At 41.2% G+C, this 16386-nt stretch overlaps 1 protein-coding gene across 1 annotated transcript in view; it reads right to left on the minus strand.

The window, feature by feature from the left end:
• LOC115112514 (SH3 and multiple ankyrin repeat domains protein 2-like) overlaps positions 1 to 12293 on the minus strand; it is a 155069-nt gene extending 142776 nt beyond the window's left edge. Inside the window, 2 exon segments of the mRNA XM_065011797.1 lie at positions 3353 to 3556; positions 12084 to 12293. Of these exon segments, the coding sequence (XP_064867869.1) occupies positions 3353 to 3556; positions 12084 to 12287 (408 nt within the window). The 5' untranslated portion in view covers positions 12288 to 12293.
• Between the last annotated feature and the right edge of the window lie 4093 nt (positions 12294 to 16386).

Here is a 16386-nt window from a genome sequence, read left to right on the forward strand (position 1 = left end):
TATATGTAAGATGGCTAAATAAAGAGAAACATTTGGATTATTATTATATTATAATTTGTGCCCTGGTCCTATAAGAGCTCTTTGTCACTTCCCACGAGCCGAGTTGTGACAAAAACTCACACTCATTCTAATGTTTAATAAATGTTTTGTATAGTGTGTGTGGCAGGTTTACAATGATGGCAAAAAAACAACATTTGGGAGTGCGCTGACCCTGGTGCTAGAGGGGTACGCAGCTGGAGGTTGAATGTTTGAAGGGGTATGGGACTATAAAAAGTTTGGGAACCACTGCTGTAGAGCTTAGAGAGGATCTCATGTCAAATATTGTTGAAGTAATATGGCTACAGGTTCACCTGCCTCACCTAAAGCCTATTATTTTGGGAAGTTGCTACAGACCACCAAGTTCTAACAGTCAGTATCTGGATAATATGTGTGAAATGTTTGATAATGTATGTGATATCAACAGAGAGGTATATTTTCTGGGTGACCTAAATATTGCTTTCATCAAGCTATCCACTCAAGAAAAAGCTTCAAACTGTAACCAGTGCCTGCAACCTGGTTCAGGTTATCAGTCAAACCTACAAGTGTATTTACAAACAGCACAGGAATGAAATCATCCACATATATTGATCACATCTTTACTAATGCTCTAGAAATTGCCATGATTCTGCTTTAAAGCAGTATCCAAAACCATTGGATGTAGTGATCATAATATAGTAGCCATGTCTAGGAAAACCAAGTTCCAAAGGCTGGGCCTAATATAGTGTATAAGAGGTCATACAATAAGTTCTGTGGTGATCCCTACCTGGAAGATGTAAATAATATTGTCTGGTCTGTGGTGTGTAATGAGGTGCAACCAGACGCTGCACTTGACACATTTCTGAAATGGCTTTTTCCAGTTACTAATAAGCATGCACCAATTAAGAACATTTCTGTAAAAACTGTTAAATCCCCGTGGATTGATGAGGAATTTAAAAATTGTATGAATGAGAGGCATGAGGCAAAATGAATGGAAAATAAGTCGATTGGCAAACGTACTGTAAATTGAGCAATCATGTGACTAAACTGAACAAAAAAGAAGAAACTGTACTATGAAACTGTAAGGGCTTTCTTCTGTGGACGAAGGACAGGACCAAAGCGCAGCGTGGTTAGTGTTCATCATGTTTAATAAAGACGATAAACGTGAACACTACAAAATAACAAATGTGAAAAAAAAAACCAGTTCTGTCTAGTGCAGAGACACAAAAAGACAGAAGACAACCACCCACAAAACCCAACACAAAACAGGCTACCTAAATATGGTTCCCAATCAGAGACAATGACTAACACCTGCCTCTGATTGAGAACCATATCAGGCCAAACATAGAAACGGGAAAACTAGACACACAACATAGAATGTCCACTCAGCTCACGTCCTGACCAAGACTAAAACAAAGAAAACACAAAAGAACTATGGTCAGAACGTGACAGAAACAAAGATACATTATATAAAGAATGATAATAAAAAGCTTTGGAGCACCTTAAATAATTTTTAGCAAAAAGGCAAACTTGGCTCCATCTTTCATTGAATCAGATGGCTGATTCATCACGAAACCCACCGATATTGTTTTTTTATTGGCAAGATTAGCACATTTAGGCATGACATACAAACAACAAATTCTGAACCTACACATCCATGCATAACTGAAACAAATTATGAAAGACAAGCACTGTAATTTTGAATTCCGTAAAGTGAGTGTGGAAGAGGTGAATTAATAATTGTTGTCTATCAACAAAGACAAGCCACCTGGGTCTGACAACTTGGATGGAAAATGACTGAGGATGATTGCGGACGATATTGCCACTCCTATTTGCCATCTCATCAATCTAAGCCTACAGGAAGTGTGTGCCCTCAGGCCTGGAGGGAACCAAAAGTCATTCTGCGACCCAGGAATAGCAAAACACCCTTTACTGGCTCTAACACCCGAACAATCCGCCTGCTACCAACCCTCGGTGAACTTCTGGAAAAAAATTGTGTTTGACCAGATACAATGCTATTTCACAGTACACAAATTAAAAATTGACTTTCAGCATGCTTATAGGGAGGGGCACTCAACATGTACAGCACTTACACAAATGACTGATGACTGGCTGATAATAAGACGACTGTGGGAGCTGTTTTGTTAGACTTCAGTGCAGCTTTTGACATTATCGATTAGAATCTGCTGCTGGAAAAAAAGTATAGTGTTTTGGCTTTACATCTCCTGCTATATCGTGGATCTGAGAGTTACCTGTCTAACCAAACACAGAGGGTACTCTTTAATGGGAGCCTCTCCAACCTAATCCAGTTGTCTGGGCCCCTTACTTTTTCCAATCGTTACTAATGACCTGCCACTGGCACTGGGTAAAGCCTGTGTATCTACAGTATGTATGCCGATGACTCAACATTATACACGTTTGCTACCACAGCAATTGAAATCACTGCAATACTTAGCCAAGTTGAGCAAACTAAACTGCTTGGTGTAACCCTGGATTTTAAACTGCCATGGTCAAAACATATTGATGCAATGGAAGCGAAGATGGGGAGAGGTCTGTCCGTAATAAAGTGTTGCTCTGATTTCTTGACTTTACTATCAACTAAACAAGTCCTACAGGCCCTAGTTTTCTCCCACCTGGACTACTGCTGAGTCATATGGTCAAGTGCCACAAAGAGGGACATAGGCAAATTACAATGAAGAGAGAGAGTGGAGAGATATGACTCAAGTAGCGAAGTGAACTATAAAAATGTACCTTATACACGGCATATTCCATTTAATAAACCAAACTTTGAAATATGCTTATAGAAGGTAAAAACCTAAACTGGTCCGTGCATCAATACCAGTATAGCCCTAATCTCTCCTGGCTCAAAGTAGAGATTGACAGCACCACTACTTGTCTTTGTGAGAGGTATTGACATATGTTAAAAGCAACGAACTGTCTGTTTGTACGACTAGCACACAGCTTGGACATACATGCATACTCCGCAAGACATACTACCTGGGGTCCCTTCATAGTACCCAAGTCCAGGACAGACTCTGGAAAATGCACAATACTACACAGAGCCATGACTACATGGAACTCTATTCCACATCAAGTAACTCATGCAAGCAATACAATCAGACTTTAAAAAATGTATAAAACTACACCTTATGGAACAGCGCGGACTGCGAAGAGACACACGCATACGAACACAATTCTTCTACACACACGTATATTTTTTAATTGATTTCTAGTGTAATTATACTGCCTTGGCAGCAGCTAATGGGGATCCATAATAAATAGAAATACCACACCTTTTTAAATACGTAACAACTTCAGTGATTGGCTGGCACTCTACCTCCAGAGCTGGAACTCCTTTGCTGATTGGCTGTGGGTATTCCAGGAGGAGGCGTTCCTCATCCAGGAACTTCCCATCACGTCCGTTCATGGCGGGCTGGAAGAGGCCATAGTTCAGCACATCCTTCAGACTCTGGCTCAACGTGCACAGGATCCTCTGCTTGGCAACCCACACAGTCGCGTTAGGGTTGAACCGCATACATTTCTGCGTGAGGGGTTTGGGTTGGGTTGGGAATAGGGGTGTTGAAAGGGGTAGGGTTAGAGAGGGGAAAAGTGAGAATCATGGTAAAAGAAAACAGGTCACAGACTTTCAGTTGTAGGCCAAGAACCTGGGCATGAGCATTCCCAGGCAAAACTTATACATACAAATACTTAAAGGGATAGTTCACCCAAGTAAAAAAAATACACATTTGTTTCCTTAACCTGTAAGCAGTGTATGGACAAGTTATGACAGAAATCTATGCTTTGGTTTAGTTCCCCTGACATTGTTTCCACATGCTAACATTTCAATATTTCTGGCACAAATCCCATTCAAGTCATGGGATCGATCTTAGAATTGGTTGCTCATCATGTCCAAATCATCCGAAAGTATCTAACATTGTTTGTGAAGCTCAACAAACTCACTTGTAGATAATTTGAAAAAATGCTAATATCATAACTTGAATGGGATTTGTGCCACAAATGCTAAAACATTAGCATGTGGAAACAGTGCCAGGGAAAGAAACTAAAGCAAAGTATGGATTGCTATCATACCTTGTTCATAGCGTCACGTTCTGACCTTAGTTCCTTTGTTATGTCTTTGTTTTAGTATGGTCAGGGTGTGAGTTGGGTGGGTTGTCTATGTTCTTTTTTCTATAATTTGGTATTTTCTGTGCTCTGCCTGGTATGGTTCTCAATCAGAGGCAGCTGTCAATCGTTGTCCCTGATTGAGAATCATACTTAGGTAGCCTGGTTTCACTTTTGAGTTGTGGGTGTTTATTTTCTGTTCTGTGTTTGGTTGCACCGTTCAGGACTGTTCATTTGTCGTGTATTGTTTTTGTTTCAGTATTCATTCTTTATTAAATTACAATGAATACTTACCACGCTGCACCTTGGTCCTCTCTTTCTCCCGACGACAACCAGTACACAGACTGCTTTCAGGGTAAGGAAACCAATATAATTTTGTAATTTGGGTGAACTATCCCTTTAAAAAACATTGCCCATACAAACACATTTCCCACATCTTCTCTAAGGGCCACAACCTCAGCTATGGCGCAGGTACAGCATGACAGTCACACCACACCACCCAACTGACCCCTCTCCTGCACCCAGCCAGATTACATCCGAGCTGAACAAACAAACAATACAGCAGCATCTGCCAGACCTGGCTGAATCAGAGAGGATTATGGGCCACGGCCGTGGCATTCAGTGTGTGTGTGTGTGTGTGTGTGTGTGTGTGTTTACCTCTGGATGTGCTGCTCAACTGGTGATAGTGGACCTGTGCCTGTGATAAAGACTGAGGATGATGAACACTCTGAACTCTACCCATAACACCCCCTGGCTGGCAGCGAGTAGGTGAGGAGGAGATGGAGGGATGGAGGGAAGGATAGTGTACAGGAACATATGTCTGGCATCTGTCTGTGGAGAGATAATGGGCTGTTTCCACCTGGCTGAGGACCATTCCAACAGTACAGTATGTTACTTCGCTAGTAAATCTCCCATCATGTTACATTATGCTCCCGCTTCATCATGAGTGCATCTCAGAACAGTAAATCGAAAGGGTAAGTTTCAGGAGAAACTTTGTTATGTGGTCCTGTGTGGCTCAGTTGGTAGAACATGGCGCTTGCAACCCCAGGGTTGTGGGTTCAAATTAAATATCCAACAAAATAAAAGTCCCACAAGTACCAAAAAAGTATGAAAATGTATAAACTCAATACTGTGTCGCTCTGGATAAGATTAATGCTAAATGACAAACATGTAATGAAACAGGGGAAACTTTATGAAATAGTGAGGTAGCTATTTGAAAGCCTCTCTGACAGTGAAATGGCTGAAATGGGTTTGAAGTGCAACCCGAGCAGGGGTGGTATAGGGATGGAAGAAGAGAAATAAAAAACAGAGGCTGTTTGTCACTGGGAAATACATCAACATACATGTAATCCTCTCTTCAATTCAAAGGGCTTAATTGGGATGTTTGTTTACATTGCCAAAACAAGTGTAATAAACAATAAACAACAGTGAAATAAACAACAAAAAATGTACAGTAAACATTACACTCACAAAAGATCCAAAAGAATAGAGACATTTCAAATGTCATATTATCGCTATATACAGTGTTGTAACGATGTGGAAATAGTTAAAGTACAAAAGAGAAAATAAATAAACATAAATATGGGTTGTTTTTACAATGGTGTTTGTTCTTCACTGGTTGCCTTCTTCTCTCTCTCTCTCTCTCTCTCTCTCTCTCTCTCTCTCTCTCTCTCTCTCTCTCTCTCTCTCTCTCTCTCTCTCTCTCTCTCTTCTCTCTCTCTCTCTCTCTCTCTCTCTCTCTCTCTCTCTCTCTCTCTCTCTCTCTCTCTCTCTCTCTCTCTCTCTCTCTCTCTCTCTCTCTCTCTCTCTCTCTCTCTCTCTCTCTCTCTCTCTCTCTCTCTCTCTCTCTCTCTCTCTCTCTCTCTCTCTCTCTCTCTCTCTCTCTCTCTCTCTCTCTCTCTCTCTCTCTCTCTCTCTCTCTCTCTCTCTCTCTCTCTCTCTCTCTCTCTCTCCGACATGATAACACACACACAGCCCACTGATGTTACAGCTACAGTCACCAAGCGGTAAACCGATCTAACGAAATCCTCCAGTGGCCACCACAAGCCCATTCTAATATAATGAGTCAATTATGACTCAAAATTAACGAATGGTAATTCAACCTAATAAGTAAGTTAAGTCATTTGAATATATATGAGAGAGGAGGAACAGTTCATCCCAGCACTTTGATTTATTCAACACTATAGAGTACAAAACCGCCTCCTTTCAGAAGCTCTTATGTGGGTGGTCTTGTACTGTACTGTACTTATGTGGGTAGTCTTGTACTGTACTGTACTTATGTGGGTGGTCTTGTACTGTACTGTACTTATGTGGGTGGTCTTGTACTGTACTGTACTGTACTTATGTGGGTGGTCTTGTACTGTAAGTTAATTACATCACAATTGCATCAGGCTCAGATGTAGGTCAACACAAATTGACCCCAAAGATTTCCACCCACTATGTGGCCCACTCACCCCCTACCATAAACCCTCCCCTCTATACCTATCCCTAACCAGAAAGAGTCAGAACCGTTCCATAGTTGAACAACATGTTTCCCATTTATAGGAATGAACAAAGAGATAGAGACAAGATCAAGAGGAGAGACAGAGGGAGAAAGGGAGACAAAGAAACCGTTTAGAAGGGAGACAAAGAGACTAACAAAGAAAAAGTGAGAGATGGACATACTGTAAAAGCAAGAGAGTGTGGAGTAGTGGAGGGACATAAAAAGAGTTGTTCAATGTAGCTGTTCTCTCTCTCTCTCCAATTCAAAGGGGCTTTATTGGCATGGGAAACATGTATTTACGTTGCCAACGCAAGTGAAATAAACAATAAACAAAAGAACAAAAGAGAAGACACAAAACACTAACAAAAAATATGATAATTTAACAGTAAATATTGCACTCAATAAGGTTTAAAAAATATATAAAGACATTCAAATATTGGTAGTATTTACAATGTTGTTTGTGTTCCACTAGTGTGTTGTGATTGCTCACTGCAGTATTTAGCCTAACAGATATGGGAGTTCACAGTGCATTCAGAAAGTATTCAGACCCCTTGACTTTTTCCACATTTTGTTACATTACAGGTTTATTCTAAAAATGATTAAATATATTTTTTTCCTCATCAATCTACACACAATATCCCATAATGATAAAATAAAAACAGGTTTTTAGATTTTTTGGCACATTTAATTCGAATTAAAACCTGAAAAATAACATTTACGTGAGTATTCAGACACTTTACTCAGTACTTTGTTGAAGCATCTTTGGCAGCGTTAACAGCCTCGAGTCTTCTTGGGTATGAAGCAACAAGCTTGGCACACCTGTATTTGGGGAGTTTTTCCCATTCTTCTCTGCAGATCCTCTCAAGCTCTGTCAGGTTGGATTGGGAGTGTCACTGCACAGCGATTTTCAGGACTCTCCAGAAATGTGTGATCGGGTCCAAGTCCGGGCTCTGCCTGGGCCACTCAAATACATTTACATTTACATTTAAGTCATTTAGCAGACGCTCTTATCCAGAGCGACTTACAAATTGGTGCGTTCACCTTAAGACATCCAGTGGAACAGCCACTTTACAATAGTGCATCTAAATCTTTTAAGGGGGTGAGAAGGATTACTTTATCCTATCCTAGGTATTCCTGAAAGAGGTGGGGTTTCAGGTGTCTCCGGAAGGTGGTGATTGACTCCGCTGTCCTGGCGTCGTGAGGGAGTTTGTTCCACCATTGGGGGGCCAGAGCAGCGAACAGTTTTGACTGGGCTGCGCGGGAACTGTACTTCCTCAGTGGTAGGGAGGCGAATACATTCAGAGACTTGTCCCAAAGCCACTCCTGCATTGTCTTAGCTATGTGCTTAGAGTTGTTGCAATGTTGGAAGGTGAACCTTCCCCACAGTCTGAGGTCCTAAGCACTCTGGACCAAGGTTTCATCAAGAATCTCTCTGCACTTTGCTCTGTTCATCTTTCACTCGTCTCCCAGTCCCTGCCGCTGGTGCAAGGCGTGATGCTTGGCATTCAGGCCAAAGTGTTCAATCTTGGTTTCATCAGAAACCTCCTCCTCCACAGGGGAGATGGGAGAACAAATGTTTGATTTGTTTTCAAATTCTTTGTGGTCTGTGTGATTTGTGGGAAATATATATCTCTAATGTGGTCATACATTTGGCAGGAGGTTAGGAAGGGCAGTTCAGTTTCCACCTCATTTTGTGGGCAGTGGGCACATGGCCTGTCTTCTCTCGAAAGCCAGGTCTGATGTGTGACCCTATCGTGTGGTAACCTCTCTCAATAGCAAGGCTATGCTCACTGAGTCTGCACATGGTCAAGTATTTTCTTAATTTTGGCAAAGTCACAGTGGTCAGGTATTCCGCAGTATAACTCAGGTTCATAGGCGCATGATAACAGCATACAATAGCTGTACGATTGACAGGGGGCATTCAGGGGAGTTAGAGGGACATAAATTAGGTTATTTACATTATGACTGCCAATGCCCTTGGGACAATGTACATTTGCAGCAGCACTACGACAACTCAGTGACACAATGGTAGGGATTATATGAACAGGGCTCGGGACACTGATAAATGTGGTCTTATCAGTGTGGTCTGGATGTAGGTCCTCTTGGTGTAGGTCCTCTCGGTGTGGGTCCTCTAAGTGCAGGTGGGGGGCCTTGCTGGTCTGGGCGGGCTGTCCGAAGCTCTGTTGCTCCTGTGTGAGGTGCTGGGGCTGCTTTTGTGGGTAATGTCTTTCAGGGTCCTTGCAAAAGTAGGGACTGCTGGTTTGTAGAGATGGGCCTGGTCATAAAGGCTGTTCAAGTTCAGGATGGGGTACGGTGGGCCAGGTAAACATTTGGTTTTTGTCACGACTCCTACCGAAGGTGGCTCGCCTTCCTGTTCGGGTGGCGCTTGGCGTTCGTCGTCACCGGCCTACTAGCTGCCACTGTTTCTTTTCTTCCCCCCTTGTCTGTTTATTAGTTACACCTGTGTTTAGTTAGTTTAATTAGTTGGGCTTTATTAGCCAGCCGAGCCGCCTGCTGGGTGTGCGGGATTGTTTGATGTGTACTCTTGTGCACGCCTGTAAGTCACGGTTTTACGTGTACGTGTGTTGTTCGGGACTGTTTAGTTCCCCTGTGTTTTGGGGCATTTGTTTGAGTGGCGTCGTTTTCACCTGTGTGGTGAATAAAGAAGTAGCGCTACTCTGAACTCTCTGTTTCCTGCGTCTGACTTCTTCCTCCACTATACCCCGGGCATTACAGTTTTGAGGCAGAGCCATGGGAAATGTTTGAGTTTACCCTCTGTATGGTAACAGGGTGAACGTCTTTCGAAGTAGCAGGGTGGCGATAACCACTTGTGCGTTGGGGAAAGTGAAAGAAGCTTTTTCAATCACTCCCTTGAGTGCTGTGGCCACCCTTTCCTGCTGTGCACACTCTCGCTCTCTCTCTATCAATTCGTAGCCTAATGCTTGCCTTTTATCCTGCCTGCCAAGGAAATTCTCAAATGCAGGAGGAATACCCACTATCCTGGACACATAGTCTGTTACGGAGAACTATTCCAATTCACATTGCTGTGGTAAAAAAAAATTAAAAAACGTTTAGCCACTAAATAAATGAAAAATATTCAAAATTCGACAAAAATATGCCTTAGAACTAGGGAATCAAGACAAATGAACTCACTTTTTTTATATAGCAAATTCCTTCCAAATAAATGTAGTTCAGTGTTTCACATACATACATATTATTTACAATGAATTTGTATGACATGTATGAAATATCTATTACATAATTATGATGAATATTGAAAGGAATATACATTCACACATGTCACTGGAACCCCCCAAATACCTCGACCAACAAATATCATCTAAAAACTCAATCCATCTGCTTTGAAAGCCACCAACATTCAATAGCACTAACTAGATCCATGAGATACCAGTTTGAAATGTCATCGTATAATGTCATGTGTTATGAAAGCGTGGGATTTAACATACAGTGAGATTTAAAGATGAACAATCCAATGTAATCTAAGTTCATGTGTTATGTCATGCTTCCTATGACAGTGTGGGTTCAACTAAGGGTTGGACGTACAGTTAGCCTTAAAAAAATCATTAAAATTCAATATGCAATCAATCTCTCTGCTCATGGACTGTATATCACTTCCATCTCCCTACCCCACTACTTTCATTGGACCAGTAGAAGAGCTAATGCCTACATTGATTAAAAAATGTACAATAATAATTCAACTTTATTTTTAAGCAGGGAAGTCCCATTGAGACCAATATCTCTTTTGGGTAAATCCATTTGAATTCAATTACCTTTTGAGAGCACCTCTTTTGATTTGAACAAACTTTCCATACATATTTGCCCATTGTAGAAGTACTCAGAAAGTTCTTTGTTGGACCTGGATTCCAAAACACTCAAGAGATAAAAGTGCTCAAAGTTGACCTATTTTGCATAACCCACCATACCGGAAGACATCCATGTCTTCATGACTGGAAAAGGTAAACGGTGGAGATTTATATTATTTAAAAGCTTACAAATAGGGCTGTCCAAACTATCTTTTTTATGTCATTTTTTTTCATTTAAAATTAAATTATCTAAAAACGAGCAAACTCTTTTTGTTGTTGTTGTGACATATGTTGTAGCTTAAAACCTATTTGACATAGTTTGAGGTTTTTCTGTTGGGCCCGCTAGGTTGAGACACAACATGCTTGTGAATACGGGGTGGGTGTCATGTTTTGGCTAATAAATGTACAAAAATTATACCCACACTGTATTCAAGAGCATGTTGTGTCTCAACCGATGGCGGCCACAACACAAAAATGTCAGAAGATGAAAAATCTAAGTTGATGTTTTTAGATATTTGACGTTAAAGGTAAAACAAATCATTACTTATTTTTCAAGACAATAGTTTGACAACCCTGTTGATAAGCTTTTGAATGATATCGAACTCAACCATTTATATTTCCCAGTGTTGAAAAATGGGTCAACTTTGAGCACATTTATCTCCTGAAGTTTTGGGCATTCAGGTCCAAAAAGTCAATTTCCGACCACTTTATGGGCAAACGTATGGATTATTTTTTTTTTTTATCAAAAGGGATGCTGTCAAAAAGAGATTGATTTAAAATAAGCAGCAAATAAGGAGTTAGTGACAGAAGTACATATATCAAAGGAGGGCGCACAAGAAACGCAAAATAACAAAAACACAACTAGATATTAAGCAGAACTGGCTTCAAATGCAATTTGAAACCTTTAAAATACTTTTAGCGTTTGCTTTAAACTGCCTGGAGTGTCAGACTTATATTTGTGCAGCTATTCTGTTGGTTCCATTGCAACAGGCATGTCAATCAATCCCAGCTCAAGTATTTTAAATTATTTAAAATAGTATTTGAACCCGGGTCTGGTAATAAGAGATGAATGGGGAGCGATATGCATGTCCCCATAAATTTGTGAGATACACACACCCCACTGCCTTATTTTTTCTATTACGAAACAAGGGTTGATAGAAGCTTCAATTAGAGGAAAAAGACTATACGTCAACGCCCACAGATCGTTCACACTGTGTGTGTTCTCCACCAGGCGAAAGGATGCAACACAGCCAGGATAATGGATGGCCAGAGCTGCCTTAAAACAAAGGTTTTATACCAAAGGGAAATGAGAGAAAGGATGTTAACAAGTGTAATCTAAGCCCTCATCACTTGAACTTCTTTAAAAACCCTTTGAGTCAGTCTATGAGTCTAGGATTAAACAGTTCTATCCTTTAAAAAGAAAAATGGGTGTAAAAAACCCTCCAAAGTTAACCCATAAGTTGGTACATCAAACATTTCTTTCTGACTCAACTCCTTTGCACGTTCCTGAGTAAATATAGGCAAGCATACACACACACACACACACACACACACACACACACACACACACACACACACACACACACACACACACACACACACACACACACACACACACACACACACACACACACACTCACTGTCTGCTGCAGGTCGGGGATGAGGACGCGGACAACCAGGGAGTGAATGTGTATGTCGTCCATGCGTCTTGGGGTCGGCTCAGCGGTGGCTCTTATGGTCTCGTAGATGGTCTCCTCACGGGAGCTGTCAGAGGCGGAGTCCACGGAGTAGTCAGAACAACTCTGGGCCATCTCGTCCTCACTGGACGTGGGACTCCGGGGCATAGTCAGTAGGCCAGACGAATTCAGCTTTGGAGGAGCAGAAAACTATGAGTAAACAACTTAGAAAAAACAACTTTGAGACGAATCCAAGGATGCAAGTCCTATACACACATGTAATGTAGTTATTACCACGCATGAGATTCTCACATTGTAGCCTGTACATTGAATATATTCACTGATCATGTACTCTTCCTTGGCAAATAAAGGTGCGGTTCAGGTATGAATCTCTTGAGACATTCTTATTCAGTCATATCAAACAGTGTGTCTGCATGTATGTATTACAATTATACACTTCAACAGTGTTTACTAATCCTGCTCCTGGGACATCAATGATTGCACATTGTAACTATGCAATAGACTATAAACATGACTGATTTGTAAGTCATACATACAGAAAAAAAAACGATGCATATCTGAGGTCACAGGATAGTATTTCAATGAGATACTTAATTTCAACCAGTGGAGAATGTGAAACGCTTTATTGAAAGAAGTTCATTATCCAGGTGTTATAAATACTTAAATTCATTATAATTATGATAATTGTAATATTATAAATACGAGTCAATCTGTACTTCAATGCACATATGACGTGCATTATGAAACGAGGAAGAAAGACGAGGTGGGGAGAGAGGTGTAGAAGACAGAGAGGGAAAGAGGTAAGAACAGCGGCAGACAGCATATGATTCATGGATTACAATGCTACCCTAATATTCTCTCAGTTCATCACAATTGCGGGGTCTCCTAACAAGCCTTGGGCCCCCAGTTGGCCCAAAGGTTATCTTAAGGGCGGGTGAGGTGGCGATGACAAGACTGACTTCCGCTCTCAAAACATACCTGCAGATGAGAGAGCATGATTAAGCCTTGTTTTTATTTTTTACTCTAACACAGTCAGTCATCTTAAATCAGGCGTTGAATTGCAAAACTGACCTTGGATCATTAACTCTGGGACTACTTCATCTCTGTCTGTATTTCAATGTAAAGCATCTGTTTAATAATACTTCCTGTTGACCCGTTCATGCTGTGCCCTCTGTGTCAGCCAGTTCAGATGCGGGAGGGGTTCACCAAAACAGCTGATATAACCTAGAGGATTTAGGGAGAAGGGGGAGAGGGATGAAGTGAAGAAGAGAGACTGTTATTGTGTGTGTGTGTGTGGTCTCACCTGGTGTCCACACTAAGTGGCTACAGAGTACTTTATGCTGTGCCCTCTGTGTCAGCCAGTTCAGATGCGGGAGGGGTTCACCAAAACAGCTGATATAACCTAGAGGATTTAGGGAGAAGGGGGAGAGGGATGAAGTGAAGAAGAGAGACTGTTATTGTGTGTGTGTGTGTGTGGTCTCACCTGGTGTCCACACTAAGTGGCTACAGAGTACTTTATGCTGTGCCCTCTGTGTCAGCCAGTTCAGATGTGGGAGGGGTTCACCAAAACAGCTGATATAACCTAGAGGATTTAGGGAGAATGGGGAGAGGGATGAAGTGAAGAAGAGGGACTGTTATTGTGTGTGTGTGTGTGTGGTCTCACCTGGTGTCCACACTAAGTGGCTACAGAGTACTTTATGCTGAAAAACAGACACATGAGGACAAACAATAGAAGATAATGTCAATAGAAGATACTGTATGTGACACAGACACCTATCGGAGTGTACCTGAAACATTTAAAAATAGAGGGCTATGTGTCTCACCACCAAATCATGACTTGGCAGAAACAGATAGTCCAGTGAAAATGACTGTGTTTATGTGGTGTAAATCTGAAAATTAGCAGCTAACATCTTAAGGGTTTTTTAATTAATGCATGCGAGAAAGGTTCCATGTACAACAAGACAGGCAGAGAGGAAGAGAGGAAAAGAACACAGAACAGTTTAATTACCTCTGGTTATGGACACTTTTGCCAGCAATAAAGCCTCCACAGCCTGTTTCTCGGACAGTGAACATCTGGCAATATCTACATTGTTGACCCCTTGATCAGCTCGCTCTTTGAAAGTAAAGAAAACAGCTTATTCTTTATGGATATGAAAGCAATAACTGAGATATGACCGTTCAATCAAAAGCAGCAGCTGTCATTTTTAGGATCCGTCAATACAGTCCAGTGCTGCTTACCTGAGTTGCCGTCTTCGTAGGTGACCGCTTTCACTTCCTTCGTGTCGGAAAAAGTTGCTTTCAGAACAATTATTTTTGATTGAAAATAAAAAAAGGTTTTGCTCTTGACAAAAAGACACCAATGTACCTCCATAGCATATAACAATTTGCCTGTGAATAACTACACCTTCATACAAACGTGCTACTTCAACAAGAATTCTTGACGCACACCCGAAGATGCTGCCATATCCTGCCAGCACACCCACAAGCGAGCCACTCAGGAGCAGAATGATGACGTGTGGAAGAGGGAAAGGAATGAGATGGGAACAAGTTGGGGAGGAGGGCTAATAGCTGAACAATAGACTATTCAACCTTTACTAAAGAATAGTCTAATAGCTGAGCTAGGTGTGAACCCCCCCCCCCCCCCCCCTCTATCACAGACCAGATTTGCAGGGGTAGCTTGCTACTCAATGTAATAAAGCAATGGCTTCTCAAATAAGTTACCTTACACGTTATGTTGGCTGTACTTACGAACGACATAGCATATCATTACAGCAGTATGTACCGTTTGTAGTTATACATCAACTTGCCAGTATATTAACTATAGGCTATCTAACTACCCAACGTTTATTGACTTGATTATTCTCGTCATTCTTAGCTTAGCTAAATGGTGTAGTCTGTGCTTTCTCAATGGACATTCGTAAATTCGCTCTGGCTATCTATAGGCTGGACAAGAGAACGAGTCAAAAATTCACCCAAGGCTGACAAACGGCTTAAGAACGTTGGTTAACTGGAACACTAGCGTGAGCCCATAGCAAATTAATGGAATCGAACGTTCGCAGAGTCTATTTTGGAGTGATGCTTAGAATTCCATAAAAAAATGTATCCCTTTTTATTTTACCACGACAATCTGTTCGTCGGACAAAATTGGGAAAAAACAACTTGTGTAGAAAGTAAACATCCGTACCTCGATGGTGTCAACTGTGCTTATGTCTGTGTAATGAAAAAGTAGGGAACAAAATTACAACTTCTGACTATTTATGGTCTAGCGACTGATGACAAATGAGCTCGCTGCCAAGACTTACATACAAAGAGGAGATTCTCCTGATTAAAATGGTGCCCGTGTAACAGTTTTGCTTCCGTCCCTCTCCTCGCCCCTACCTGGGCTCGAACCAAGGACCCTCTGCACACATAGACAACAGCCACCAGTTACACCCGACTTGAAAAATATATATACACATTGCGAAATATTTGCCGAAATAGACAGACATGCCTATATTTCCCCCATAGGAAACAATGGGAAGACCGCAGAGTTTCAAAATTATTTTTGTTGTTTCCATTTTGTTGTTTCCATTTTAACTATAAAACAACATGAGCAGGTCTCATTGCCAACAATAGCGAAGCAGGCATTGTGACGTTGAACAATAAGCTGGGAATAGAATGTTCGTAAGGCGAGTTGGAGCCACAGTGCTCAATAGAACTAATAGGAGCTGGCAGGATGAAAAATGCACAAAAATAAGGCCTGTTTTTTTGCGATCACTTCAAAACGACGGCCTTATCAGCTCTGCTAGGGCGAGTAAAATGGTCAGATTGGTCTCATTTGTATCTGGAAGTAGCTAGCCAACGTTAGCTTGGGTGCTTGACTGCCGTTGTAAGGCCAAAACGCTCAAATCAACCCTACTCCTCGGCCCGAACGTCCAGTGTGCGCTCCGAGAGCAAAACGGTCTGAATATACAAATTGACAATTTTTCTCTGAATGGAAACACCATAATATTAATCAAATTAATTAAGCTAAATTTCTTAAAATCAATCTCATATACTATGTTATTAAAAAAAGGTTTTAAATTCTCTGGTAATGCCAATATGGAATAATATCAAATGCTTCTCAAAGATGCGCTCTGGTGGTAAAACTAGCAATAACTTGCAGTAACTGAAGAAATGGCTGAGAATTAAATGACATGCCACAAAATGCTGCAGCAGCACGCAGGGTGTGCCGTAGTATGACACAACTTTTAAAAGGAGGAATCAC

The sequence above is a fragment of the Oncorhynchus nerka genome, linkage group LG27, assembly GCF_034236695.1.
Source record: "Oncorhynchus nerka isolate Pitt River linkage group LG27, Oner_Uvic_2.0, whole genome shotgun sequence".
Taxonomy (NCBI): Eukaryota; Metazoa; Chordata; class Actinopteri; order Salmoniformes; family Salmonidae; genus Oncorhynchus; species Oncorhynchus nerka.